Genomic DNA, 27,476 nt, shown 5'->3' on the forward strand with positions numbered 1-27,476 from the left:
ATCACTCAAGATGTCATTCCTTTATAGCCAACAGGGATGGCAACGAGTAATTAGAGCACATAAACTTATTTGAAAATTGTTAACCACCCAAACATGCTCCTTTCACAGAAAGCGGTCTCAAAACAAAAACATTTGCATGTAGCAGTAGTTGTTTTATCATTGATGTAAAAAGAGCTGTAGTGGCCTTTAACACCTTATTGGACAGTTGAGGCTACCACATGCTGTGGTGGATAATTTTATTAAATAGATATATTTAGAGAGAAAAAGATTAAAATCCATCGTATACCCACAGCTTTCAATACACACTGAGATATGTTTATATGAGTTATATATTGCTCAAAAAATAAAGGAAACACTAAAACACACACAATGTAAAATATATAAAGTATGTATATATAACATTTAGATACAAGGAAAAATAATAGTTTGACATGCTAAAAGGGCAAAAACTGTTATTTTATGCTGTAATTTTTTTTCTATTAATGCACTTGCAAACAATTGAGTATTGATTGAGTTGGGATTGAGTATAACAATAAGTAGAATACGGTGACTATGGTGGGCCAGACTTGGCCCACGCAAGGTTCGCCGCAACCAACAAGGGGAGCAGTGGAAATCTGGGCCGGGCTTGGCCCATGCAACGCTCGCCAAACCCCACGTCGAGCCCGGCGTGGGATGTTTGGGCCAGGCTCGGCCCGTGCAAGGTTTGCCACAACCAACATAAAGACCGGCGCGGGACATGCGGGCCAGGCTTGGCCCACACAGGATTTGCCGCAACTCACGGCAGGCACGGCGCAGAATGTCTGGGCCAAGCTTGGCCCACTCAACACTTGCCAGTGCCGTAACGGAGCCGTAAGAGCCAAAAGTGGCCCACATTAGGCCCAAATGTGTCTGCGATCTGGGTTGCTTTGCTGCCTGTCTTGACCTTCCTTTCTGGCCTGGTGGACTTTGGTTTCTCTGTACTCTTTGGATAATTCTCTGTACAGTTTAATTTCTTTATTCTATGGTGCTGTTGTGAATCTCATTAATGTATGGGTGTTAAATGTCAGAGAGAGCTGCATGCATTATCAGCTGAATATTTAACATAACCAGTTCTGTTTCTATATTAAAAGTATTTTTGAATGGTCATTTGAACATTTGTAATGTATGAAGACACCCTGAGTCAAACCTCCATGTCTGCCATTGGTAACAAACCAGTTCATGAGCAACTAGGTTGAAAATTAAACGAGTAATGGTTATTTCAAAAGAATAAAGGCATCAATCAATGAATGCTCAGGTCTTCTTCCGGGATGGCAGAGAGTCAGTGGTTCTGCTTATATGTTACTGTGTTTACTTATATATATTTGTGTCTACTAACGTATATCTATGTCTCTAGTTATATTGTATGTGTCTACTTATATGTTCCTGTCTGTGACCATATGTCAGTGAGTCTATCTGTTTTTGTGCCAACTTAAACATGCTATTATGTGCCTACTTGTATAAGTCAGATGCTTCCTTATATGCAGTATGTCTGTACACCTATTGACATATTTGTGTGTGTAATTACTGCGTGTGTAATGTGTTTGCCTGTATATGTTTACTTTATATATCTAATCTTGTGTCTATAAGGTCTCGTGATATGGATCTGTTTAGATATATCTATCTCTCTACCTGTGTATCTCTATGCTTAAACTGAATGTTTTTTCTCCTTTCGGTTGAACTTGAAGAAATGACCGTTACAGAACTGCGGTGTTGTTTGAGAAGAACGTATTGAGGAAAAAAGGAGGAGAAGAAGCATATCTTGAGGTAATTACTCATTTCGTTTATATTTTCTCTTTCGCCTTTTTTTTTTTAACTCAGCCGTGAAGTCCTCGGGAACGCGCACATCCTGGTGAAGCGCGCGCAGGTGCCAGTCGATCCTAATGGTGAATTTGCTTTGCAGGACAGAAGGAGAGGTTGAAATTAATACACCACCGTCCAAAGTGCATGCAGATATTTTTTTTGTGACAGAATAGGAACTAAAATTAAGCTTTTGCAAGAAAAAAATCAGTTTTGTGGTTGAAACAATGAGCAGACTGAGAAAATGTGACGATATAAAGATTCACTCACACTGTAGCAAACAGTTCAGGAGGAAATACTTAAGATTATTTTAAATGTGGGCTGCATAGAGTAGCAAGAAAGTTTTTGAGTCTTGGCTTGATCTTTTCTGTGTAGAGTCTGCATGTTCTCCCTGTGCATATGCTGGGTTTCTCTACTTCTCCCTTTTCCTCCATCGATCCATCTCCTTTTCCTCAGGGACACTTAAAGTTGACTTTGACTGAATTTATGTTAGTATGTCCTAAACAGGCCTGTGAAGTAACCTTTCACTAATCTTTGGGCTTTTCAGAATGACAGAAACCATGAAAGCATAACCCTCAGAATTAAGCAAAGCCGTTTATTCCACATGAAAGAAGTTCCTTAACAAGATAATTACAGAAATCACTTAAAAACTCAATATTATTCCTTTTATTTCAGTTTTATTTACAAATCAGACCAAAAAAAATTAATGTCATATGTAACGCAGAAGAAAGAACCATCACATCTGTCGTCTCATGACTGTTTTTATCTTCTTCTTCAACACTTTATTCAGTTCAGGGTCAAAAAAGCAAAAAGAAGAAAGAAAGCTATCAGGTGTGCTGACTAGGGTTAATCAGTCTTGAAAAGAATACTGACTTTTTCTTCTGCTTCTTTGTTTGGATAGGTGATGCTGCTGCACTGAACAAACAGATCGACATGTGGTCCCTCAAATGACACGAGTTTAACATTCCTGCTGTCAAACCACAGCTCACTGTACACGTCTAGGATTTAACAGCTATATTTATTCAACCTTTTCACCCTCTGACTGTTTACAACCTGACTCATTTCCACAAACTTTCATCACTTCCGTGCGCCCGGTGCGAGCAGAGAAATGCTGGAAGTGAACTCTAATCAGGCTTTATCCAGATCTCCTCTGTTGGCTGCTCGGACCGGTCCTGCAGAACACACTCTGCTCTCCAGGCTGCAACACCTGATCCAGGGAGAGCGAGGCCAAGCTTTATAAATGATAACCACCTTAGATCTCTGCTGGTTCACAGAAGGAATAAAGAGATTGATCGTGATCGGTCGGGTCAATATTTCAAGCAGAAGGCACTGAAGAACTGGTGAGTTGTTTTTTTCTCATGTAAGATAAACCCTGTTATTTTGATTGTCAGCAGAAGAAAATATGCTTGCACACTGTATATATTGAGTTGAAAGATTTTTGTGCTGCTGTCATGATGTCTCCAGCTTTATGTCTGACTCAGAGAGAAAGAGGTTTCCCTCTCAGGAATGCAGAAAAGCCTTAAACCCGGTGTTAATGCGCCACAGATTTGCTTGTGTAAGTGGCCGGTAGGACGTCAAAACATCGTTTAACTGCTTGTGGACACAGCTCTGACTTTCTGTCGATAAAAGAAAGGAAAGAGGGGTGTGTCGGCCACTCAGTAACCCTCCATACCTCTGCAGTTTGTGAAACATCATACAAACACATGTTTGTCAGAGGCGACTGCGGGTCAGCATGTTGTTTTCCATTTCAGTTCACATCAGAGTAACACATGCTGACAGTGAAAATAAACTATTAAAGGAAAACTCATGTTAGTCCAGAAGCCACATAAGCCCAATCCCTCCTTGACTGTTTAGTATAGTAACCTTTTAATCTGAATTTTTGTCATCGAATTGCTTTCCTTTTGACTGAACCTGCTGCTGCTGCTTTGTCTCCGATCTTCAACTCACATGTTCACCTTAAAGTGTTTTTCTGTTCTCTGTCCTGAACAAGTTGTTAAGGTGTTATCCCCAAAAGCTCAGCCCTTTCTTTGTTAGTTGTCGTGTTTGTAATTTGACACCAGCTTCCTTTTATTAAATGCTGTGCATCAAATGTGTCTGGAGCAGAAGAACATAGAACAGTGTCCATGACATGATGTCTGCTTGTGCAAACGGCTCATCTGCAGCTTTTTGGCTTATTTAGATTATTGTGCAGCATAAGATGTAAAATAACATATTTCTTTACTTTCAAAAGATCTTTTTTTTTTACACTATTGTCTCGTCTTGTTCACCTGTGTAGGTTTGAGGATGACTGCGACCAGATGATTGGCTGATTGATCGGGGCGATCGACCGACTGACTGTAAGCGATGGGCCGGAAGCTGGACCTGTCCGGTCTGTCGGACCACGAGGCGGAGCACGTGCTGCAGGTGGTGCAGAGGGACATGAGGCTGCGCAAGAAGGAGGAGGAGCGACTCAGGTGGGTCGAAGGCGCTGCAGGTTGGTGTGTGAGTGTCTGAAAAGTCAACGTTCATGGGCTGGTCCTCCAAAAGCTCCATTCTAGCTCACAAAGTGACCTCAAAATATGTAAAAAATGTAAAAATTGTGCATGAGATCTGTACTGTGATGATGAGTTGGTGAAAATATGTCAAAATTTACTGTTTGTGAGATCTTAGAAAGGACAGGTTAAATACTTAAACAGGATTGTGTATTTTCTAACAGTATGGCAAAAAAAAAAAATACTATTGAACTATTTGTAGTGTTTTTCCAGTGGTTTTTAACATATCCACACACATTTTTGCACACAGACATAAACACATCAATGGTGACAGCTTGAACCATGTTCTGTGTGGGCCAATGAGTAAATTAATAACAAATGAATTTAAAAAGAAAAGAAAAAACATTATTTGGAGGCATTTTAGCCCTCTGTGAAACGCCCCCTCCTGCCTCACTGCTCTACAGTGAGTCTCAACAGGAAGGCAGACCTTTTCCTGCACTCAAACTGGCTTCCTCCGTCCTGGAAGCCACCAGAGCCCAAACACAAGGTCGTTAAACGGATTTGAACTAACTCCCTGATGCATTTCAGCCTCCGTGTGAGGGGTGCACAATAACGGGTGCGGCTGTGTCTTTCGTCTTTCAAGAATAACACGGTTATGTCATTTCCCAGTTTCTTGGTGTTGCTTCATTTAAAGAATAAGTCCCTCCTCCTCCTGTGTACTTCATCTAAAATATTCCAGATATGAGATTTAATCCAAAGGACCACAGTCAAACACTTTCATGGAGGCATTAGACTAAGTTTGATTAAAAATGATGTTTATTTTGACAGTTCAAGGCCCTGATTACACAATGCTTCAAGTGAAAACGTATTGTTTTTGCATTTTTGTTTCACAAAACTTTTGCGTTTCCACGGCTGTTCTTTGAACCTGACGTCCGTTCACACAGAAAGGGCAGAAATGCTGAAAACAGTGCAGTTTCCATGTTGGGCCACTCGTGGGTGCTGTTGTTTGTTTTGGTAATGAAAGAATGCTGACATGCATCAGAGAACAATAAGCTTTAAACATCAACACTGCTTCCAGACAATCATATGAACAGACGGTGAAGTTTCACTCTTGTTGTGGGTGACTCTCAAAAATAAAGCAACCAAATCCAGGAGAATATGGACCGGGAATCATGACACTCTGGAGGAAAACGTACTTGTTATTACCTTATCTTCTCATGTATGTGTAGAAGAACTACTGCGTTTCTGTCTTGGCCACGGAATTAGACCTTCAAAATGACAATGAACATTTATTTAGTAAACGCAAGACAGAATTTAGTTTAAAAATGTTTTTTTTTTCTGTAAAAAAAAAAAAAAGACAGGAAGAATTTGACCAGTTGTGATGTGAGGGAGAGGATGTCTCCATATCATACTGCAGGGATCTCTGCTAAAGTTTACAGATTGTCAACAGAAGTTTCAGTGTTGTAATTCCACTTTCCACTACAAGATAATAGAGTGAGTCACAAAAAGGCTGATAACAATAAAAATGGGTTTTATTTTGCAGCACCTTATAAAATAATGGTTTTCAACAACACAAAAGAAACCATCTGAACAACAGAATTTATTTTATGAATCTCACATGTTATAGCAAAAAATTTAAATGCTTGATGGTATTTTTTCAATAAAGTGCACTGAAGAATATAACACAAGAAACAAGAAAATAACAAGTTCTGCACACAGTAAGAAAACAGCACCAAAATGTCAACAAATTAATTTAGGAAGTTCTCATCAACATTTTACTGGAAAACCTCAAAAACTAGAGCAAGACCCAGCACTGAATACACACTACCGCAGCTCTTCAACGCCACCTAATGGACGAAAGTGGAAACAGCACAACCTTGACCGAGTTCAAATCCCACCTTGAGCAAGTCTCTCTCAAGAACATGGATCTTCCTCCTGAAATGTCCTCTTATAGGATGAACTGCCCTTCATCTATGCTTTATTTTTCTGTTCATTTCTGTTTTCATACTTATATCACCCAGAACTTTATCACTGATATGTCTTGAAAGCTCTTCCACTGTTTTTTGATGTTGTTTTTTACTCATCATGTACAATTTATAGGTCATCCAAAAAAAAAAAAAAAAAAAAGTCAGAATTTGTAAAAGCACTTTAATTTGTGCTCCATTTTCATTAAAAGGAGGCAGCGGATTAGTGTGTGTCTGTTTGGCCGTGTGCACTCCATGTCCCCGTTGTGATAATCATCCTATTTGACACAGTAAACCCACGACCGTCGCTTTTATCCGCAGAGAGGAACTGTGTCTTCTCCTGTCTCGCCCTGCGCTCTACTCATAACCATCTCTCTCTCTCTCTCTCTCTCTCTCTCCCCCCCCCCCCCCCCCCCAGCGAGCTGAAGCAGGAGCTGGACGAGGAGGGCAGTCGCTGCCTCCTGCTGTCGCGGCAGAGCTGCTTCAACCAGCGCTGCTGCATCCGCTGCTGCTCGCCCTTCACCTTCCTGCTCAACCCCAAGCGCCGCTGCCGGGACTGCCACTACAATGTCTGCAAGGCCTGCCGCGTCTACTGCAAGCCGGACAAAGCCTGGCTCTGCTCCGCCTGCCAGAAGAGCAGGTGAGGGTCAGGGAGCAGGGCAGCGCCTCACGCCGGTCCTGAGTGTGTGTGTGTGTGTGTGTGTGTGTGTAGGTGTGTGTCTGTGAGCTCTGCAAAGTTTTATGCAGTCTTAAGGTTACTGCAGGTCAAGGTGAGAGGATGGAGATGGAGAGATAAGGTGTTAGGTTGTTGTTTATCAATGCAGTGCGGTGAGTGTGTGTGTGTGTGAGTGTGTGTCCACCGCTCGGAGGCTGAGTTCAGGACGAGAGGCGCTCGGTGACGTCAAAGGTTATTATGGTCTTTACTCTGCTGCTGGAGAGATGGATTTAGCTCTCATGACACACGGCACAGTCACCAAGACACACTTCAGAGCAGAGTCGCCTCTGGCTTTAAACCCTGCGAGTGCAGCCGGGTGGAGAGTTTCAGTAGAGAGTTACGTTTGAGGTGTTGCAGCGCAGCTCGTCTGTGTCATATGACAAACCTCTCAAACCATTTCGCCTGCTCGGAGGTGTGGATTTTACTTTTTTTGCATGCAGCTGCATTTTTGTGAGAGAAGTTCTTTTTTTTTATGGTGCAGAATGTAAGATTTGACCTTTTGAATGGCAGGTGGCAGCAGGGAGTCCGCGGAGTTAAAGTCTTTAGTACAGTTGTTGTTTTCAGCTGCTTCCTTCTCGTTTCTGCTAGAGAATGTGAAACGTGTTCAGAGCTAACAGTTATAAAGAAGGCCTAATGTCACGTCTGCTGTTTGCTTTTAATAATGTTGAAGATGCCATTGTGGTGAGGAAATTTATTACTGTGATGATACGAGATGAGTGAAAGAGGCACAGATCAATCATGTATTTCCACTGCAGGAAGGTACAGAGAGAAAGACTAGAGCAATGGTGAGGAGTGTTGTGAATGTGTTGCAGAGTGGAGTATAGCGCATGACGCCGATCAACGCGGTGAGCAGGGTTTATGTCTTTCCTCTGAAGTCCTGATTTAACCTCCATGATAGGATCTTTATATTCCAGCGTGCAGTTGTGATGCATGTGATGCAACATGGACAGTTTTCTAATCTCCAGGGAGAATCAGTGGAGCGGCAGGTTGTGTTTAGCGCCGGCTGTCAGGGACACGGGAGGCTGTAAAGATGCTGGTTCCATTCTTCAGTGTTCTCCAAGCGGCGTGTCTCGGTGAAGTGAAAGAGCCTTTTCAATAATAACGACATGCTCTCCTATCAGTCATGAAGACGTCGGATTTAGTGTTTGGTAGATCATTCATTTTTCATTCTTTTAAAAAGACAAGCGGAGAAGTGAGCTGAAGTCTGGCTGACAGTCTCCGCTTGTCTTCTCCGTCTCTGTGGGGAGCGAGCTGGGAGTCTGAAGACAAGTGACACTCCGGTACTTTATGTGTCACCTCAACACACACACACACACACACACACACACACACACACACACACACACACACACACTCACACTGCCACTCAGCAAGCAGATGGTGACTAATTAAAGGTGCTGACTGGAGTATCTTACAGCTGTCACTCCTAAACACCCATTAAATTCCTCCTTGATCTCTTCTTGAAGTGGAAGCCTGCAGATACGACTGAAGATCGGGTCTGTAATTAAACTGGAGATAAATTACATCTGTGGGAGCTACACTTCATCCGTTGAATCATGTTGGACATACACTGCTGTGAATAGTTCTTATATAATTATATATATATAGTCTATAGTTTAATACCATTGATTTTCAATGAAAGTACTGATTTACCATCCAGATATTGTGTCTTTGCATGTTAAGTGAATGACGCTCTGGACTGAGAACAGAGTTTAAAGTTTTTCTGTGTGTCTCCCAGGCTGCTGAAGACTCAGTCTCTGGAGTGGTTCTACACTAATGTGAAGAAACGCTTTAAGAGGTTCGGCAGTGCTAAAGTGCTGAAGACCCTCTACAGGAAGCACCTGGCCGAGCACAGCGCTCTCTCAGAGCTGACCGGTAAAGTATTCCTGTCGCTTCAGCGCAGCGCCGAGTAATCAGACCAGGAACACGCCTCCTCTGCCACTTATCTGGAGTAAATGTGCTAAAAACACAAACGCTGTTGAGCAGTTCTGCTCTGGAAGCCCTGGAAGGAGAACATGAGCTCTGAGTTCTCTCTGTCTGATTTTTACTGTTTCACATCTCCCGTCAGTCAGTGTCTGATATAACTGAACCGACGGGGGATTTCAGAGAGAGCCGTGTGTGTGTTGTGGGGAGGAGGTCGCTGTCTGCAGATGCAGCGCTGCGTTGACCTCCGTGGGCGCCGCCGCAGCGGCGTGGGCCGCCTCCCTGAAGTGGGCTCATAGATGTGCGTTTGTTTACGGCCGACACATTGCAAAGCGAGCCGGGCCCGTCTGCCGAACCCGGTGACTCATGGAAGTCCTTTGCTTTTACTTTGCATAAAGAAACAATATGAGCGGCTTGAACGGCGTGGCGGCGGCGAGAGCGGACGCTCGGGAGCGAAACGCCGTGCATGATTTGTTTAGACGGGAGAAGAAAAAAAAATCCTCCCTCTGGACTGAACCCAGTGGATCAACCATGGTCTGAGTCAACCTCCCCTGAAAGAACAAAGGGAGCCCGAGGAGACACACACTCACACACACACACACACACACACACACACACTGAAATACTGATAGACTAATACATTCTGTTTAGATGCGCTGAGCATTTACCATGTTCACCTGATGCCACGCAGTCTGAGTGTAAAGCAGATTTTCTACTTGTTTTTACGTCAAAGATGATAAAAATGGTGCTCAGCTGATGATTTATGTAACAAAATATGGAAGTACCATGTTGTGTCTTTTTGAGTACCGCGTGGAAAAAGAGGTCTTGAACAGTGCAGTGGATCACGGTTTGAACCCCGGTTGCAGCAGGATCCGGGAATCCAGTGAAAATCCAGTAAGATAGAGAGCAATAAAATAAAATTGAGAGTTCCTTTTCAATTTTAAACTGAGTTATTGACGATGTGAGTGTTTTCCATGCTGGCCTTTCAGCTGAAGCTGTTGGAGGTTTTGTTTTGGGGCAGTTGTGTGTCAGTCTGCATCTTTAGGTAATTCTGTCAGATAAAAGAAAGAGAGACTTAGGATTTAATGTTTTTGTGCTACTTTAAAATGTTGTGCTATTTGCATTTTTTTGTCTCTTAATTTTTTTTTTATATGAATTAGCATGATTAAATCTCGTGCATGGCTTTATATGAATTCAGGAAAAGAGACCAAGTGTTAAAAAAAAGTATATTAACAAAATAATGTAACATGAAACTGTGAACAAGCTTGGGTTTTAACTCAGTGTGGAATCTGGCTTTTCAGTTCATAGATAACTTGTTATAATAGAAACAACTTCGTAACATTCTTCAGTAAACTCTCCTGAATTGTTAAACAAATGTGCACTTCAGATCTGAACTTTAAAGTTGTTGCTCAGGACAGAGTAACGTGTTAATCCCACCCTGTCCCTACTACACATTTGTGAAATACAACTTACCACATGTTAATCCTCTATATGTCGCACGGAAAATCTAAATATAAACAGTCTACTACTGCAGATTAGTTCCTCATGTTTAGCAGACACGTTTGCTCCGTGCATATATGTTGCTCTTGGAACTGTAATCTTTTACTAATCCCATGTTTTTTTTTCATGCTGTGTCATTATAGAAGTTATAAGTTCTTTAAATCCCGGGTTTATGCGGACCGACATCAACAAACGGATGGTTCCACAGTGTGTCTGATGCTAATACACATACCAGGCTTTGGTGAATGTTCAGTCCAGTGAAACATACGGCCCGTGAGCTGAGGCCGACCGACAAGAGGAGGGTCACATCAAAGTCATGTGACCTTGCTAAAGCTGCACAGTTCATAAGTAGCTGCTGTTCTGAATCTGTCCACTAGTGGAAGTGTCAGTATCAACAACTGGTCTATGGCAACAGTGAAGTGCAATTTAGACCATCCTAAAGTGTGTGTGTTGTTTACAGATGTCCCTTCATACTGAATCAGCAGAGATGTCATTAAACAGCATTATTAACCTTAAGTTTAAAAACATGCAGAAATCAGGAAGGATTTCACATCAACAGTGCATCAAGGCTGAACTTTTTTTGAGGATTTTCTGCAACGACACTCAGGGAACAGCTTATATAACCAGTCTGGCCCCATACGTGGCCACTCTGCTGAAATATGAAAACAATTAGATGCGAACGTATGAAATAGTAGGTTTTTGTATGAATATAAGCCTCATCTGTATTTTCTTTTTGCATGCTACTGTCTGCAGCACAGTTCATGTTCTCATGCGTTTCACCCTCCACAGACGGCTGGCGGTGCCTTCAGGGTTACAGCGACCTTCACTGGCTGTTAGTCATACATCGTCTTCACGTCCCTGCACCGCGGCCAAATGTGTCCCGGCTTATTAGACGTTAAAGCACAGACGTCTGCACACACACACACACACACACACACACACACACACACATCTGTGAGGGGTCACGGCTATGAAATCCCTACACACACACACACACAACATAAAAACGTCCATGCTAAACAGAAACCGTGCACTGTTCTTACCACCTGGCCTAAGCGTTATATTTGACCTTTGAATGATTGGACATGACCTTGCGTTCTCTGCTGCTCTTCTGGACGGAGGCCCCGGTGGGGTCGCCGCTAATGCCACGCACGAGGCTGCAGTAATGCACTTATATAACCATAAATGGCTGCATTGTAGCATGAATGTTTGGGTGATGTGAAAAGAGCTCAAAGGTCACAGTTGGAAGTAGAATTTCTTTTTTTTTTCAGTAGAAGAATTGAAGAACCTGACAGTCAAGGCTTTGGGGGAAAAAACACGTGCTGTACGTTAGAAGTTCAGTCGTTGAAAGCATTGATAATCAATTTGAATTAGTAATGATTTATGAATAAAATGCTCATGTTTCCATCTTTTAGTGAGCCCTCACACGCTCAGGAAGAACATGCAATCCCTGCACAGGAAGGCCCTCTAATAGGAGTGCTCGCCACTGCAGCAGTGTGTGGCCCCGGAATGTAGCATAGACATTCTTAGTTGAATTGTTGATTTAAACAGAACACAATATGAAGATGGGTGGTTTATCTTATATTGGATGATAAAAATCATATTTTTTTGTACCATCTTGTGTGTGTTTCTGCAGAGGGCAGCGCCTACGAGGAGAGCGTCTGCAATGAGGGCAGCGTCTGTGGGAGCGACTCGACTTTCTACAGACAAACCGAAGGTAAGCATGGAGCCACGGATTTCCTCCTCCGAGGCCCTGGTGTCCCTGAATTACCTGTAGATGTGAGTGTGTGAGTGTGGGTTTGTGACGGACCGCTGACCTGTCCAGGATGCGTCCTGCCTCCACCCACAGACAGCAGGGACGGGCTCCAGCCGCCCCGTTTGCCCCCCAAACGCTCATCCACTCCTGTGTGGGGGCATTTCCAGAAGAAATGTCACCGCACATTATCCAGTTCAAGGTTGTTTGGAAGGTCTTTGTAATCCTCTCATAAATCCATAAACTCATATTTGTTCCCAGCTGACATTCATCTAATGCTTTACAGCAGATAAAAGACCGGAGAGATGAATAGTTACAAGGTCTTTGTGGTAATCTTTTGGCCCGTGGGTCCCAGCAGGAACTGGAACAGCTGCGCTGCTCTTGTTTCTTCTCGCTTCTCCTCACTTTTTTTTTTTTTTTTTTTTTAGATCACCGCACATAACGGGATGAGGAAGAGCTGACGGTCGGAAACAGGAAGCGGCGTCACGGAGACGAGTGACGGCGGTTGTCTTTGTGTTTGTCTCCAGAGCACAGCGTGGCGGAGACGCTCAGTGTGGCCATGCGGGTGGCGGAGGAGGCCATAGACGAGGCCATTTCCAAGGCCGAGTTCGACTCTTCAGATCAGGTTACTGCTGCTTTCATTCAGGCAAATTAAAAAAAAAAAAAAACACTTTTCCCGAAAAGATCTAATTCATTCCTTCAGTGACACACAAATAAAAAAATGTTTTGATTGCAGCGATGCAGTGAGCTCTAAAGCAAGTGTGGCTCCACGGAGCAGGACTAATGACGCATAATCTTAATGGGATCACGTGCTGTGAACACATGAAACCAGAGTGAAGCTCTTTGGCACTGCGTCACTTCGTTAGTAGGCCACAAAATGAAGCTCAAACGCAAAAGTCCAGTCGACCAAATGTAGCAGTGTCTGTGATGGAGGTATAATCGTCTCTGCGGGGCTGATTTCCTGTACTGATGCATCAACACTACAGCAGGCAACTCAAAACAGTCCCTCATTCCAAACTCTGCCTTCAAACCACTGACCTAAAATCACCGATTAGTCTCAAGAAACATCCAGGAGACACTTTCTGGGTCCAGTATTAACTGTTATTCCTCTGCGCCTGACTTGTGACGTTTGATTGAAGAGTGTGGAGGAACCATCGCTCCAGACCGGACCAGAGACGCTGCATTATGCTGCTGTTTATTGGTCTGTAATCTATGCACTTTGAGAAATATCCCTCTTCAGTCCTTTCATCAAGTCCTCCTTAATCTGACTTCTCTGCTTTTTCAGATTATGTTAAACCATCAGGATTACGCTGCAGTCCAAATGACAGTTTAATATGATGTAAAAAGACAATACCGGGGCCAAAAACAGCAACAATAAAAAAACTACGCCGCCTTGCTCACACCAGCTAGTTACACATGTAAATTCCTTCTGCTATGAAGCGTCTCTTTATAGTTATTTATCCGTATTTTATTCTCCTTATTTGCATACACCCTGGCTGAATACAATGTAAAACACAATTATCTTACTGCTGCATCTTTCTAAAGGTGGTTCCAGAGGCCGAAAGCACATATTGTTCAAACCACCTCATTTCTCCAACACAACTGAAAAGATTTACCTCTCCTTAATCTGCTAAAGTATCCCAAAGCCTTTGAACTGAGCAAAAAAAACTGTATATTTAGGGCATATACTGTATTTGAAGTGCTGATCAGCTTAGAGAGCGCCGTGCTGGAATCTTTCCTGTCTGTTTGTTATGCAGGAGAAGCAGGATGAGGCGAACTACCTGCGGGAGCACCGCGGAGAGCTCATCCAGGAACTGGCCAAAACCATCGTGCAAAAGGTGAAAACAGCTCAGGATTCAGTTTATAAGTGAGGCTTCATATTGCGGCGGTAACACGTCTGGACCGATCTGTGTGAAACAGATCATCAGCAGGAGGAAGACGCTGTCCGAGATGAGGGCCGACTACGACCACAACTGGACCCTGGAACACAACGCCGACCCGCATCAGCCTCACCCCTTCGCCGCTGATCACTCCTCCAGCGTGAAGCACCAGTCCAACCTCTGGGTGAGAGTGTTTGCTTTTCTTCTTTCCGTGCTGGCTGGAAGTGTGTGACGTCTGCGGCCGCCCGGAGTGCAGCAGCGATGCTCTCTGAGAGGTTTTGCTGTGACCTTCTCCCTCAGAGGTCTCACTCTGCCTTCTCGCTGCTGAACGGCGAGTCCCCGGCGCTGCTGCAGGACTCTCCACGGACGCTGAAGAAGGACGGCGGCGGGGCGGCCATGACTGCCTGGAAGAGTGTGGACAGGCTGGACAACGCCGGTGAGGGCTCGGTTTGGCTTTAAGGTCATAAAAGATGTGTTAAATCTGTCTGTGCCTTAAAGGAAGCTAATACATGACCCCACTTCTGTGTGTGTGTGTGTGTGTGTGTGTTTGTGTGTGTGTGTGTGTGTGTGTGTGTGTGTGTGTGGAGGTGTGTCCTCAGTGCTGAAGAGCCCAGACGGGAACTGGATCGCCCTGCAGAGCGCCCAGCTGTCTCGGCCCGGCCTGCTGACCAAGCGGAAGAGTCTGGTCTACAGCGCCTTGGAGCGGGAGTCCGCCGTCGTCTCGGCCTACGAGGGCCTGGGCTCCGACAGCGAGGCCAAGCCGGAGCCCGACAACTCCTGGGGCGCCGTCCTCCAGGAAATCCACAAGAAGATGACGGACTCGAACTTCAATCAGCCCGACGGCGGCGACGGCGGCGATGGTGGCGGCGGCGGCGGCGTCCCGTCACCGGCTCTCAGAGGCAGCAGGGACAACCTGCACTCCGACTCCGAGGGCAACTGGAAGCCCAACAAGCCGCTGCAGGGTCTGTTCAAGTGGAAGGTCCCCGCGGAGATCAGGAAGCCCTCGTCGTCTCGCCGGACCAGCATCATCGACGTGAACTTTAACCTGGACGGGGCCTCGGAGGAGCAGCAGGCCGCCACGGGTTCGGAGCCGGAGGCGGGAAAAGCCAGGAGGTCGCGCAAGAAGAGGAGGACGAGAAAGGAGGCCTCCGCTCCAGCCTCTCCTGTCCTGGTGAGAAATCAGCGGCGGAGTCGCTTCAGGGGCTTTTAAGATTCAGCTGATCTCTGGGGACGTTCGGATCAGTGAGTCTCACAGCAGGAAGTTTTAAAAGTTAGAATCTCAGCACTGTCTTCAGGTTCTAGGAACCAAACATATCAAAATATAAATTACCAACAGATTTTCTCACAGTAACATTATTGCTATGAGCAACCATGAAGGTTTTTTTCTTAAAATTATGAAAAAAGAAAAACAACATTTGATTTATTTTGATGAAATTATCTTCTGCAGAAAATTATCCATCCTCTGTAAAATAAAAAAAACAAAGAATCTAACAGTGGAAAAAACTGACAACACGACACGACAAATATATAAGGATCCTAAAATTAAAATGAATTGAACTGAACTTCAAACCTCCAGACTGCATCAAAATGCAGATTTGTCTCTAATCATTGCATCCAGAAACAAAAACTACCATTTTGTTTCTGTGTGTTTGAGCTCTTTATGGCCAGGCACCAGAAAAAGAAAGGAAAACAACAAAACATTTTATCAGACAAGTGATTATAATTATGTCTGGTGATTGAGACAAATGGACGAGGGCTCTTCAGCCCGTCACATGTGACTGAAATCATTGATTTGTTTTTTTCATTTTATTCAACTGCAGATGTTTCATATTTCAGTATTTCATCATTTTAACTGTTACATCTTTGCCAGACCAGCTGACCATGAATGCATTTTTAAAAAAGTAAAGTCTCAGAGGAGAATAGTTTCATTCAATGTGCTCACACTCCATTTAATCTGGGTTTTTTCTTTTAGTTCCTTTCTTTTTTACATCTGTCTTAAGGTCTCTGTTAATCCTTTACACTGATCAGTTCACTTTAAGGGAGGGTTGTTTATATTGACTTATATTTACAGGTTTTAAAGAAACGGCCATTTGCTGCCATGCGCAGTGCAGACCGGTGTTTCTCTCCCCAGTGACAATCCGCCACACAAATCAAGACAAATAATCTGCAACTTTTCACATTTGCTTAGTTTTATTTATTTTGCTTAGTTTTATTTATATTATAAGTGACAAAAAAAAAAAATCACCAAATGCGGATGTGACTGCATTCAGTAACTTTCTCATTTCTTCCTTCAAATCAGATATGTATTTGTGGGATTCGTAGAATTAGTGGAAATGACGATTATAGATGAAACCTCTGCTTTGAGCTTTTTATACACATGAACACTGATGTGTTTTTTTTTCCCTTTGGAAAATCAACATCTTATTCCATACTAGTCTGCTCCCTTTAGCAATCAAATGTGATTTAAAAAAATGTGACAACAAATATGTTGTGGGCCTGTTTTATTTTAACAGTTGTTGCTGCAGCTGCATGTTACAAAGGATTTAGCCTCTTACACATAAACACTGTAGGAAATGTTTTACATTTCAGGAAATTTGTGGAATTTTTATGAGCAGTTTTGCTCAGTTTCCTGTTTCCCACAGGATTCTTTTTAAATGAACGGCACATACTGTTGCTAAAAAACTATTTTTTGTGATGAAGTGTTTAAAAACTGAATTTTTCAGCTGAAATCCCCTTTAAAAAAGTATTCCAGTGGCTGAACCATGAAGGATGAACCGGACAACCACAACCGCGACAAGCAGCATCACAAACCTGGATGTTTAACTCAGCAGTCAAGCTCAGGCTTTTCCTGTCTGCCTCTGTGCTTGGTCACATGACAGAGGCGGTGTTTACTGTGTTTACTGTGTTTACTTCATATAATAAATCAGAGACGTGGGAAAATCAGTTGAGCAAGGCTGGTAGGCTTTTATTGTTTTAAAGAAATTTGCAGATTACAAGCATATTATGAAGGATTAAAGCAACAGAAGCTGCTAAAAGCTGCAAGGAATGTGTGTATTAGTGGTGATTACAGTCATAATTCTCCCACCATGAAGGCTGCAGCAGATCTTTCCATAATTATGCAGATGAGCGTCGAGCAGAACCAGGCTCGGGCGTAGGTTTCGCTCCCTCTGCTTGAACTTGATAGATTCATTAAGAAGCATTAGAAAAGGTGTTTAGCGTGTGAAGCAGGAGGGAGAGTGCAGTGATAATAAATGTTTGAATGAACTCAGAAGTGTTTTTTATTCTCAGGATGTCAACAGAAGAGCAGAGGACCGGCCGATGCAGCCGCCCGACGCCGTCACTCCTGAGACTCTGACCTCCGGAGCCTCCACCCCTGAACCTTCTGGCCCCGAGGGACACTTCCTGGAGGACAGAGTCGATCGGGCGCAGGAGGAGCCGGCAGGCCCGGCGTCCGAGTTCTCCGCGAGGGAGGACGGCGCCGGGAGCGGCGGGCGGGACGGAGACGGAGGACACGAGAGCATGGAGGTGGACGGGACCAGAACCGAGGACGAGGACGAGAACGAGCTGGACGAGGAGATGCGGTACCGGCTGTACCGGCTGGTCGCCCAGTCCAGACTCACGTACTTCTCATCCACCGACGAGGAGCTGGACCGAGCCGGGCTCAGCGAGGGCGAGTGGGACCGGGACCGGGACGAGGACATGGAGGAGGACGGTCAGCGGCGCGGCGAGGACGAGCTGGACGGAGCGGGGCTGCAGGACGACGGTTCCCGAGAGGAGGAGGAGGACGATGAGACGAAGGACGTGGAGCTGGCGGTGAAGGTCTGCAGGCTGGCCAACCAGGCCAACGCCACCGAGTTCTCCTCCACCGAGGACGAGCTGGACAGGGCGGGCCGGGGCCACGAGGCGGAGGACGGCGCCATCGACGAGGGCTCGCTGTGGACGCTGCAGGCGCAGGAGGCCGTCCAGCTGCGAGACCTGGCCAGTCTGGTCAGCGCCTCGCAGTTCTCCTCCACCGAGGACGAGCTGGACAGGGTGGGGGTGAACGAGGGAGAGGAGCTCTGGGAGGAGGGCTCCATCGGGAAGATCGACGTGAGAATGTTCGACCTGAGCCAAGAAGGCCGGGAGAGCGAGGAGACAGACGTGAAGAGGGACGAGACAGACATGGAGGGTTGGAGTTCATCCAGAGAAGGAGAGGAAACAGAGATGGAGGGAGAACGAGCAGCGACGGCAGGCAGAGAGGAGGAGGAGGAGGAGGATTCACACCAGAGGACAGTTCAGGAAGAGGAGGAAGACGAGAAGAACAGAGAGAACGAAGACGACGCAGAGTTCGACAGAATCATCAGCAGCATGTTGATGATTACTTTAGAGGACATGCAGGCCGGAGCGACGGCGGAGGGAGGTGGAGGACCTGGAGGAAGAACCAGAGATCCGGGGGACACGGCTCCAGATGAGTCCGGAGGATTCAGAGGAGAAGACGAGTCAGGCGAGGACGGACAGGCGGTGAAGGATCGGGGAAGAGAAGGAGAAGACGAGACGCCCGAGTCTGGACTCAGGAAGCAGCAGCGGGACGCCGAGCAGATCCAGGAGGGCGGAGAGGGACATGCAGAGAAGGAACGACCAACAAGTGTAACTGAAGGAGAGGGAAAAGAAACACTGGAGACGCGTGAAGCCGAGCCGAAGGTCGATGCGGATGAAGAGGAAACGAGGCGAGGAGGAGGAGAAACGACGGCAGAGCAGGGAGACGGCAGCAGCTGCTCTCCTGAGGAAGGCTTACTGTCTCCTCAGGAGATCCAGAACGTAAGAATGCAGCTACAGGAAGTTCGTCTTCTCATTTCCTGTCCACTAACACTGATGAGACTTCAGGGAGCTCATGGAGCTTCAGCACAAGAAGCTCAGCCTTTAATAAATTCTAAACTAAGAGGGAACATGAATGTAAAATGCACTATCACAATATTTCAGGGTAAAAGATAAGTTTGGAAAAAATGTTCAAGTTGTGTAGAAAACATTCTTCTAATCCAACTTCTTTACTGTAGTAACACAGTTAAAAAAGAGGAGATCTCAAATGTGCTGAAGTACAAAAGTAACTTTGTTAATTAACCACTAGCAGAAGCTACTCCGAGTGCTCTATCTGGATGGTACTGGATGCTATGCTATTTGTTATTTTATGCATCCTGCTAGTGGATCGGCTTCAGCTCATTACAGTAATGTAATGGCCTTCAGTTCATGAGGACCTTGAATGCAGCGCAAAGCCAAGTTTCTACGAAAAGGACAAATACAAAATCTAAAAAAAAAAAAAAAAATCATTAAAATGTCTTTTCTCAATTAATATGTAAAATGCCAATTATAATTTTTAGTTTAGAGATAAAACATATTCAATTTTTGGCATTTATAGCAAAATAATGCCCACATCTGTGTTTTCCTCAATTTCATCCGGTTGAATGTGGCAGAAATGGCTCTTGGTCTCCCTTCAGACTGTTAAGCCACGTAATGGTACGACGGAATTGAGATTTTGTTTGAAGGAAATGAGATGTTACTCTTTTGTCACAGTACGTCAGTGAAATCAAACAGAAAAATCATTTATTAACGACCGTTCAAGTTGTACCCAGTTTGGACATTTCCATCAGGTGGATTTGAACAGGTACCATGTTCAATAAGACTTCAGTCGTTTTCTGAACGATCCCTGCTCAGTGCTCAGCAGACGTCTCTCAGTCTCCCTTTAACTGTCTTCCCCCTTTTTTGAATGCTGCTAACGTCTTCTGACGCCTGTCTGCCGTGTGTGTGTGTGTGTGTGTGTGTGTGTGTGTGTGTGTGTGTGTGTGTGTGTGTGTGTGTGTGTCTTCTCTTCTGTGCCGTGCGACCTGTAGGCTAGAGACCTGGAGTTTTTCAGAACTCTAGAGTTCATGTCTACTCTGCTGGAGCAGGTGAGAGTGAACTGGAGAGCGTCAGGTGCTTCATGTTTCCTCCTCGCCTTCCCCTTCATTTCACTCGTGCATTTGGTTTTATTTGCATTACTTCAGCTCATGTATTCACTTTTAATGTACCTGTGAGGAATTCCATCGCTGTCGGTCATCAGTTCCAGTTTTAAAACTCGCTGAATTCAGGAAACCACGACATGAAGAGATTGATGAATGATTCATACTTTTCACTCTAAATTTGAGTTTTCCAGACTGTATCTTTCCTCTTAGTACCACTAGAGAGCGCTCACATACCCTGGGTATTAAATATCCCTCAGTTTGACAATCAGTGATTCAGAAGATTATTTTATTTTCCAGTTTCATTCATTCTATTCTATAATTTAATTCCAGTTATTTTAGGAGAACTGATTGTGGAATAGAGATTATTGGAGGCATAATAAAGCATGTTGAGTAACCTCTGAGAGGCCTGCCTGGATTTGTGTTTGGTTCTAGAGAGCTAATCCCTCCCGCCTGTGTGTGTGTGTGTGTGTGTGCTGTAGAGGTACTCGGCCGTGTCGCTGCGCAGCATCACCACCGAGGTGCTGAAGGTTCTGAACGCCACCGAGGAGCTGCTGCAGGGGGTGGAGGGAGGGCCCGACCCCCGACCCGCCGCCGCCTCGCTGCCCCCCGACGCTGACCCCAAGAAACTGGACCAGCAGTTCTCCAGACTGGAAGAAAACGTGAGTGGAAAGCACCGGAGAGGTCCTGAGGGGCTGGTCCTCTGAATCAGGTCTTAGATAACTGAGTCCATTAGATAAACTGTAATATGCTGACATCCTCCTCTCCCACTCACTGACCTCCCTGTGAACAGGATCATTATTTTCAGGAGTCCTGCAGGTTCATTATGTTTCTTAATCTCTGAGACCCATCACTACGTTGGTCTGCAGCGCATTTTGATTTGAGAGTTGAAGATTCAAACGATCTACAGGCGCAGAAACAAGTGATAAGAGGCTCTGCGGACTCACTGAGCGGCCTGCAGCGGTGATTCTCAGTCAGATGGGTCATAGGGGAAATCATTAGAGCTGCTTTCTAGACTTTATGCAGCGAAACGGTCGTCCTGTAAGTCTAATAAACATTTGAGTTGGAGAGAGTCGGTGTGTTGTTGCATTAATGTTCAAAGCAGCCAGAGGCAAAGTGAAGAAATGTAAAGTCAGACTGCGCAGTGCATGCCGCTTCATCTTCAATGCAATATCAAGATGAGCTGTTTATATTAGTAAAAAGGTTGAATATTCTGCAGTGGATTGTTTTCTGCTTTTATTATGAACACATTTGGCCAATCCAATGTACGATGGCCAAAATGTGTGTAATCCTGATTTGAGATCACGGATTTTCTTTCCCATCATCAAGCCAGTATCGTCAATACTGATCTGATGCTGATTGGATATCGATACTTAATGAAAAGACTTGTTTGCATGTGTTGAAGATCCACAGGAACTCCAACACATCAAGTCCATGTAGCTGATTTTGTTGCAGTCTGAAGGCTGCTCAGCCTCAGGTTGATAGAAAGAGGGCAGACGTGTGGGTTTGTTGCCTCCTGGTGGACAACAAGAGAAGTAACAGTATTATTTAGATCCATGTGGATGTTATGCCAGGACCTTTTTTAAAAATGCACCTCTAGCGAAGAAAAAAGGTGTTGTTGTTTTTGTTTTTGTCCTGGCGTCATGCAGGTGTACGTGGCGGCCGGCTCGGTGTTCAGCCTGGAGGCGGAGCTCAGCGACCTGGAGGAGTGCGCCCGAGGAATCAGCAGCTCCACCTCCAACCTGGAGCTGTCCTTCCTGGAGGAGCAGGTGGCGGCGGCCGCCGCCAAGGTCCAGCAGTCTGAGATGCAGGTAGAGCCCAGCTCCGCGCACGGCGGACGCCGACGGTGAACCTGGAGGTCATCACATACTGGATGACGCTGTAAAATCCTCCCACAGGACTCCCTGACAGACGCTGCTTTTCATTATCGGTCCTGATGCAGCTGTTTCACCTTTTCCCCGCTCCAGATCTGCGACATCTCAGCCAGAATCGCTGCACTGAAGAGCGCGGGCCTGAACGTGGACCCACAGACACGCTTCACCAAGAGCAGGAACACTCCGGCCACGGTACGACGCCCGCAGTCATTCATACAGAGCGGCTCCCAAAAGGACACGTTAGAAAAAAATCCCTCTTATTGTCTGCGTCCCGCAGCCCGTCACCCTGGACTCTTCGAGACAGCTCCGACGGCGATTACCCGCCCCGCCAGTGAAAGGTGGGAATATGTTCATTTGTGAAGGGAGAGGGATTCGATGTGTTTCCTTCAGGGCAGATTTCTGCAAGTTTTATGACCAAAAGACACATTTTTGTCACTTTTAACCAATCTGCAAAACGTGATGAACCTTTGAAATCAGAGCTACAGAGTTGTTCCGAATACACAAACTGAATTCTATGTTTTTTAAATGTTTTCTCAGAAGATAAAGAAAGCTGAAGGCCGGACCCCGGACCTCCCACTCGGCAGTGCCTTTGCCCCCTTCGCTCCAGTTTCGACTGGTCCACTGAGTCACCGTCTGCCTTACGTCGATTTGAACTAAAGATGCCTCGGACATCGCAGGATACCAGTTCAGTAAGGTTACCTGGTGTTAAATGGGAGACAGCGTGGATCTCATTCAGACGTTACTTTCTATGCTGACGACGTTCTTGTTTTCAGAAACTGGTATCCTCGTTGTCATAATGTGGGACAAAGGAAGCACAGAAAACACAAATATCAGTAAGAACAGGAAAGTAACACTGAAATGACAACAGAACAACAAAATCCTGAAGTTTTGATGAGAATATTTTTTATAGACATTTTGTCCATTAAACCTCTTGAGTAAGAAAAAAAAACTCATAAACACTGAAAGAACGACATGCAGAGATCAAACCCGGTTTTCACTCCATTATAGAATATGCAGAGAACATGAGAGCAAAAACAGCGTGACAGGAAAATGCTGCGACACTGTATCACGTGTGGAAATATTCAAATAAAAAGAATTGTAAATGACGTGTCCCTGCATTTGTCCCATTCATTCACCAAAGCGGTCAGTCAGTGTTTATGAAGTGTGACGTGGAGGGCTGGAAGGTGAATGCCTGGAAAACGGCCGCCTCGTGCAGACGTGTGAAGGTTTGTTTCTCCCGGAGATAAACAGGAGGAAAACAGAGCGCGCCCTGTTTGCCCCTCGGATGACGGTGGGTGTAATGGTGAGGAATCCTCTCTGTATTTTTCGAGATGAGGAAATGACACCCAAACATGACATTCCTCTTTGTGTGGAAAGGTGTGGGAGAGCCGGCTCCAGAAAATCCGGGCCGTCTCTGAGGAGGGGGAAAAAAAAACGGGTTGACGGTTGGAAAACATCGGGCTGCATCGCCTCTCACTGTTCATTCAAATCACCTGAGTACAGAGAAAAAGTCTTTCCTTAGTAATTCTCAACAGTTTGTTCGTCCCAAAGCCTGATGGGAGGTGTGGCCGAGGTCAGGAGCTCTCCGACACCAGGAAGCACTCCCTCTGATCGGGAACGACGAATCCTTCTTTCTGCTCGCTCTCCCTTCTGTCCGACATGACGAAGGACTGTTTGGGGTCGAAGATCACGGCGCTGTCTTTGCTCAGGCCCGGCGCCTCCACCTCGGCGTACGACGGCCGGCCGGACCCCCGCCTGAACTTCAGGATGGGCCAGCGGGTCGGTCGACGCTGCAGGACGTTCACAAGACCGAAAGAAAAGTCCGTTTAAGAGTGGGACAGTGACAGAGCGTTTCGGAGAAAAACTACTGATCAAAAGAAATAAGTGGAAGATAAAACCTTTAAACATGGATCTACAGGACTGAAATCTAGATTTCAGTTCCCTAACTTAGACTTCTGTCAGAATAAATGGATATATAATACAGCTCTTTTTTTGCGATTACAGTAATTGCTGCAAATTGCGAAATTTTCCACCTTGGGAATGGAGAAACCCATTTTAAAAGCAGACTGACGTACAATAGACTCTGTTGATAATGATTCTGAATTATCAGCGGAGCTGTTTGAATCTCACCTCCATGAAGAAGAGGCTGGCGCTGGAGGTGGGATGATTGTAAATATAGATGGACGTAGTGACGGCCGCCGCCATGATGACCAGCATCACCACGACGGCCGCCAGGTAGCCGGCCTGCAGCTGCTCGTCTCGCTCTCCGGGGCTCCCTCCGTCTCCTGATGGAAAGGCGACACAAAGAGGACGTCATTAACTAAAGTACCTACCAAATGATGGACTGGAGAAACACGGATGTGTTTGATGAATTTCGCCAACATGTTCAAATGCATGATTTCATGTGTGAATGCAAGATTTGAATGACTCCTCTTGGCGTGTGATGTTATTCGCTGTATTTGTACTGCCTTTGACATTTTTTACGTGGTTTGAGGAGGTCACTCCCTTCACCTATAGGAGCTGAACCGGGATCTTGACCCTTCCCCGCCCGGAGCGGCCCGCACGCAGCAGCTGAGGACACTGTGCAGTATGTAACATGCCGCTGTATACACTCAGCTGTGAGCTGACAGGCGGCTGGGAAATAGCTGAACACTTGACCCTCTTACAGTGGGACTGCAGAGCAGAGCAGAGCCGGGACGGACACGGCCGACAACAACACTCCCTCATTCAGGAGGGGAAAACACACCTGCTCTGCTCTCCAGATCCTTCCTCCCAAATAAGACATGAAAGAAGATCGATGAGAAGATCCATGAAACATCCACAGTCATGAACACACTGACCGTCTGCTAACTTGCTGTTCAGAGGCTGCAGGCTGGACGCCGTCCTCCTGCCGGAGCTGCCGGACCTGGACGGGCTGGTGACGGCGGGCGTCCGGCCGATTGGGGTGGGGGTCAGACCGGGGGTCCTCTGCTGCCCCGCAGTCGCTGAGGCGGGGGTGGTCGTGCGCGTCAGGTGACGTGACGAGGCATTCGCCACTTCTGGACCCTGCAAACATCTGGGATCCCGCCTCTGAGGAGGGAGAGACGTGGCTTCAGGAACGCAAACGGAAAGAGGCACAAGTCACAATCTGAGGCGTTCACAGAGACGCTGAGACCTCGTCGGGACAGCCGAAGTCAACCCAGTCCTGCCGGTTACGGTCGAAGCCACTGGAGCATCTAGAAACAAAAACATTACACGCAGCTGATCATATTTACTGTGCTGAATCAGGCTCAATACAGAAAAGACAGGTCAAAGTTCATAAAGCTGATGTAAAATTCATCTCAAAGTTGTTAGTAAATTACATAGAAGTCATGATATACAGGCCTATATGATTGTTTTGGTAGATATATCATATAGAGCTGAGCTTTTCAAAAGGTATTTGCAATCCAAGCAGAACATTTTTAAAGAAAGTGCATCCTCCTCCATCCCCTCCTCTCAGAGTTTCTCTCTCCCAGCTCACCTCTGCAGTCGGCTGCACCAGCTGCAGTTGAAGCCAATCTGAGAAGTGAGACACGGGCCGCAGCTGGAGAACCGCACACAGGCTGGGAACGGAGAAAAACCATCAGGAAGAGTGCAGCGGCGGCTCTGCTGTCCGAGCCTACGGCGGCTGTACTCACTGGGCAGAGGAATCATCTCCACGGCGGTGTAGTTGGAGATTCTGGACTTGAGGATGTCCACTTTGTGGTACTCGTAGATTGTCCTCCTGCGAACATCTAGAACAAGGAAGAAAAGATTAGAGATAGTTAAATATGAGTTAAAAAAGCGTAGCGTGGTGCTGCTTTTGCTCATACTCACTTGGAATCTGTTCGATCTCATGAAGCACCACAAACGCGTCCGACAGCCCCACTTTGACGGGATGACTCTCAGAGCCGAGCTCACTGATGTCCGTGGGAATCTGGGAATATGGAGGCTCAACGTCAGTCGTCTGATCTGAGTGACGACAGAGGAGGCCGAGCGGTCACCTCTCTGTAGGCGAACACGATGCGTCCGTCGCTGTGCAGCGCCGTCTGGAAGGTGAAGGCTCCCACGCTGGCGTTGTCCTGCAGGTAGACGTGATCCCACTGAACCACCAGCGCCGTGCCTGAAACGCCGTCAACGCCACAATCAGACCTCTGCTCCAGAATGACCAGAACATCGGTGCTTCTGGGGGAGGAAATTCCTCCTACCGTTGTCGAAGCTGAAGACGGAGGAGTTCTTGGACATCCCCGGGTCAAAGTTGGCCATTAAAGGCGCGATGTACTGAGTGGCCGTGAGCATCTGGTGGATGATGTCTCCGGTGTAAATGAAACCTGAAGAAGGGAGGCGAGACGTTCACAAGACGATCGCAATAAACATATTCAATAAACATTCATACGCAGGTTTTTCTTTTATAATTTGATGTGTAGTTCGACTCACCTCCGGTAGCGATTGTGATTTCTTTCAGTAAATGTCCGTAGAAAGGAAAAGCGAAGGACAGATTCACTCTCTGGAAAAGCAGAATCACAGCTGCTTGATACAAGATGCAAATAAACAGATTAAATCTGGTCCAGGTGAGTATAGTGTTGGGATTAAAACCTTTGCCGATGTTAAATAATCAATACGTGATACCACTGCACAGATCAGACTGTCTTCGCACCTCGGCTTGTCTGTGGGAGTCGGACAGGAAGCCGCGGACCTTCTGGTCGTCCTCCACCTCATCGATGTTCACCCACAGCTCTTTACCGCCGCCGTCTCCGGAGCCGTAGATCTTCGAGGTGTAGTAGACGTGATCGATGTCCTGTTGAAGGAAAAAAACCACCGGAACATTTAGATGATCTCATTTTTCACAGAGCGTCACATGAATAAAGGACAGCGTTACTATCAGGGTTTGCATGTTCGTCATGAGTGGAGATGCAGAGTGACCTTACTACAATCTGTGTGGAATTAGCGAGTCCCTCCTCCATCAGCAAGGCCGGGTCCACGCCCTCCGCTTGCTGCTGGTCGCCATAGCGACCCCTCTGATCTGCTGTCCAGATGGAGGGTCCCGAATCCGGTCCAACGCCGCCCGACCGCCGTCCATCTGCAGGAGACACAGCCTCTTATCAACATGAGCAACACACACACACGAGGACAGACTCCGGGTGTGAGGCTCTGGATGGTCTTCATCTTTAAACGGCAGACCCTCTCCTTCTCACACTCTCCTGGACGTGGAGATCATGCCTGGTCGCTCCAGCGACAGCACGCCGTCCTGCTTTCTTCCCTTCACAGAGGAGGGTGAACGCATGCTTCACATTCTTCACACCGGCAGCTCCCGGGCCAGCCGGCCGGCTGCGAGAGCGCGTCCATATATCTGTCACATGACGGCCGCACACCCTCAAACCCGCCAGCAGAGAACTAATCAGAGAGCTCTCTGTGATCTAACAGAGGAAACGGTTTGAAGCCTGCAGGTGCATGATGGGAGATGCGGTCCAGTTCAGCCTGTGTGTTCTGAGGTTTCTCCCGATGCGTTCAGTGACCTGTCCGGGCTTTTTACACCCTGCTGTGACAGACCCGGTCTGGCTGAGTGTTGATTGTTGATTGTTGATTGTCGTCCAAGGAGCTCGCCACCGTGG

The 27,476-nt window shown here is 46.1% G+C and overlaps 2 protein-coding genes across 4 annotated transcripts; one reads left to right on the forward strand and one right to left on the reverse strand.

Annotated features, from left to right (window-relative positions):
• The first annotated feature begins 1,693 nt into the window (after positions 1-1,693).
• Positions 1,694-22,960, forward strand: myripa (myosin VIIA and Rab interacting protein a). 3 transcript variants are annotated; one of them, XM_030115424.1, is made up of 17 exons: positions 1,694-1,782; positions 2,717-3,155; positions 4,091-4,268; positions 6,669-6,890; positions 8,704-8,840; positions 12,025-12,105; positions 12,669-12,766; positions 13,899-13,979; positions 14,062-14,205; positions 14,322-14,457; positions 14,609-15,192; positions 17,310-18,818; positions 20,476-20,655; positions 21,643-21,804; positions 21,961-22,059; positions 22,145-22,205; positions 22,405-22,960. In XM_030115424.1, exons 3-17 carry the CDS (start codon positions 4,159-4,161, stop codon positions 22,419-22,421), a joined length of 3,621 nt encoding a protein of 1,206 aa, XP_029971284.1. In that variant the 5' UTR covers positions 1,694-1,782; positions 2,717-3,155; positions 4,091-4,158; the 3' UTR covers positions 22,422-22,960. The 3 variants fall into 3 exon arrangements, with proteins under 3 accessions (XP_029971284.1, XP_029971285.1, XP_029971286.1); XM_030115425.1 differs by having other exon boundaries at positions 22,408-22,960; XM_030115426.1 differs by having other exon boundaries at positions 14,621-15,192.
• A 455-nt stretch (positions 22,961-23,415) lies between these two features.
• On the reverse strand, positions 23,416-27,148 carry LOC115406137 (plexin domain-containing protein 2-like). Its single transcript, XM_030116041.1, has 13 exons — positions 27,085-27,148; positions 26,793-26,944; positions 26,522-26,662; positions 26,302-26,371; positions 26,073-26,195; positions 25,869-25,987; positions 25,702-25,801; positions 25,524-25,619; positions 25,367-25,448; positions 25,022-25,082; positions 24,708-24,936; positions 23,998-24,152; positions 23,416-23,657 (listed from the first exon to the last, which is right to left on the reverse strand). The coding sequence occupies exons 1-13, from the start codon at positions 27,146-27,148 to the stop codon at positions 23,442-23,444; spliced, it is 1,608 nt and encodes a 535-aa protein (XP_029971901.1). The 3' UTR covers positions 23,416-23,441.
• Between the last annotated feature and the right edge of the window lie 328 nt (positions 27,149-27,476).

Source organism: Salarias fasciatus, chromosome 18 (genome assembly GCF_902148845.1).
Source record: "Salarias fasciatus chromosome 18, fSalaFa1.1, whole genome shotgun sequence".
NCBI lineage: Eukaryota > Metazoa > Chordata > Actinopteri > Blenniiformes > Blenniidae > Salarias > Salarias fasciatus.

What these genes read in the sequence shown, in the direction of transcription:
- LOC115406137 (XM_030116041.1), bottom strand. Translation starts at nt 27,148, where the DNA reads ATGCGTTCACCCTCCTCTGTGAAGGGAAGAAAGCAGGACGGCGTGCTG. An exon ending in ACTCCCACAGACAAGCCGAG is followed by an intron (nt 26,372 to 26,521) that starts GTGCGAAGACAG and finishes CTGCTTTTCCAG; the next exon opens with AGAGTGAATCTGTCCTTCGC. An exon ending in TGAGATCGAACAGATTCCAA is followed by an intron (nt 25,620 to 25,701) that starts GTGAGTATGAGC and finishes TCCTTGTTCTAG; the next exon opens with ATGTTCGCAGGAGGACAATC.
- myripa (XM_030115424.1), top strand. Translation starts at nt 4,159, where the DNA reads ATGGGCCGGAAGCTGGACCTGTCCGGTCTGTCGGACCACGAGGCGGAG. An exon ending in TTTCTACAGACAAACCGAAG is followed by an intron (nt 12,106 to 12,668) that starts GTAAGCATGGAG and finishes GTTTGTCTCCAG; the next exon opens with AGCACAGCGTGGCGGAGACG. An exon ending in AGTTCGACTCTTCAGATCAG is followed by an intron (nt 12,767 to 13,898) that starts GTTACTGCTGCT and finishes TTTGTTATGCAG; the next exon opens with GAGAAGCAGGATGAGGCGAA.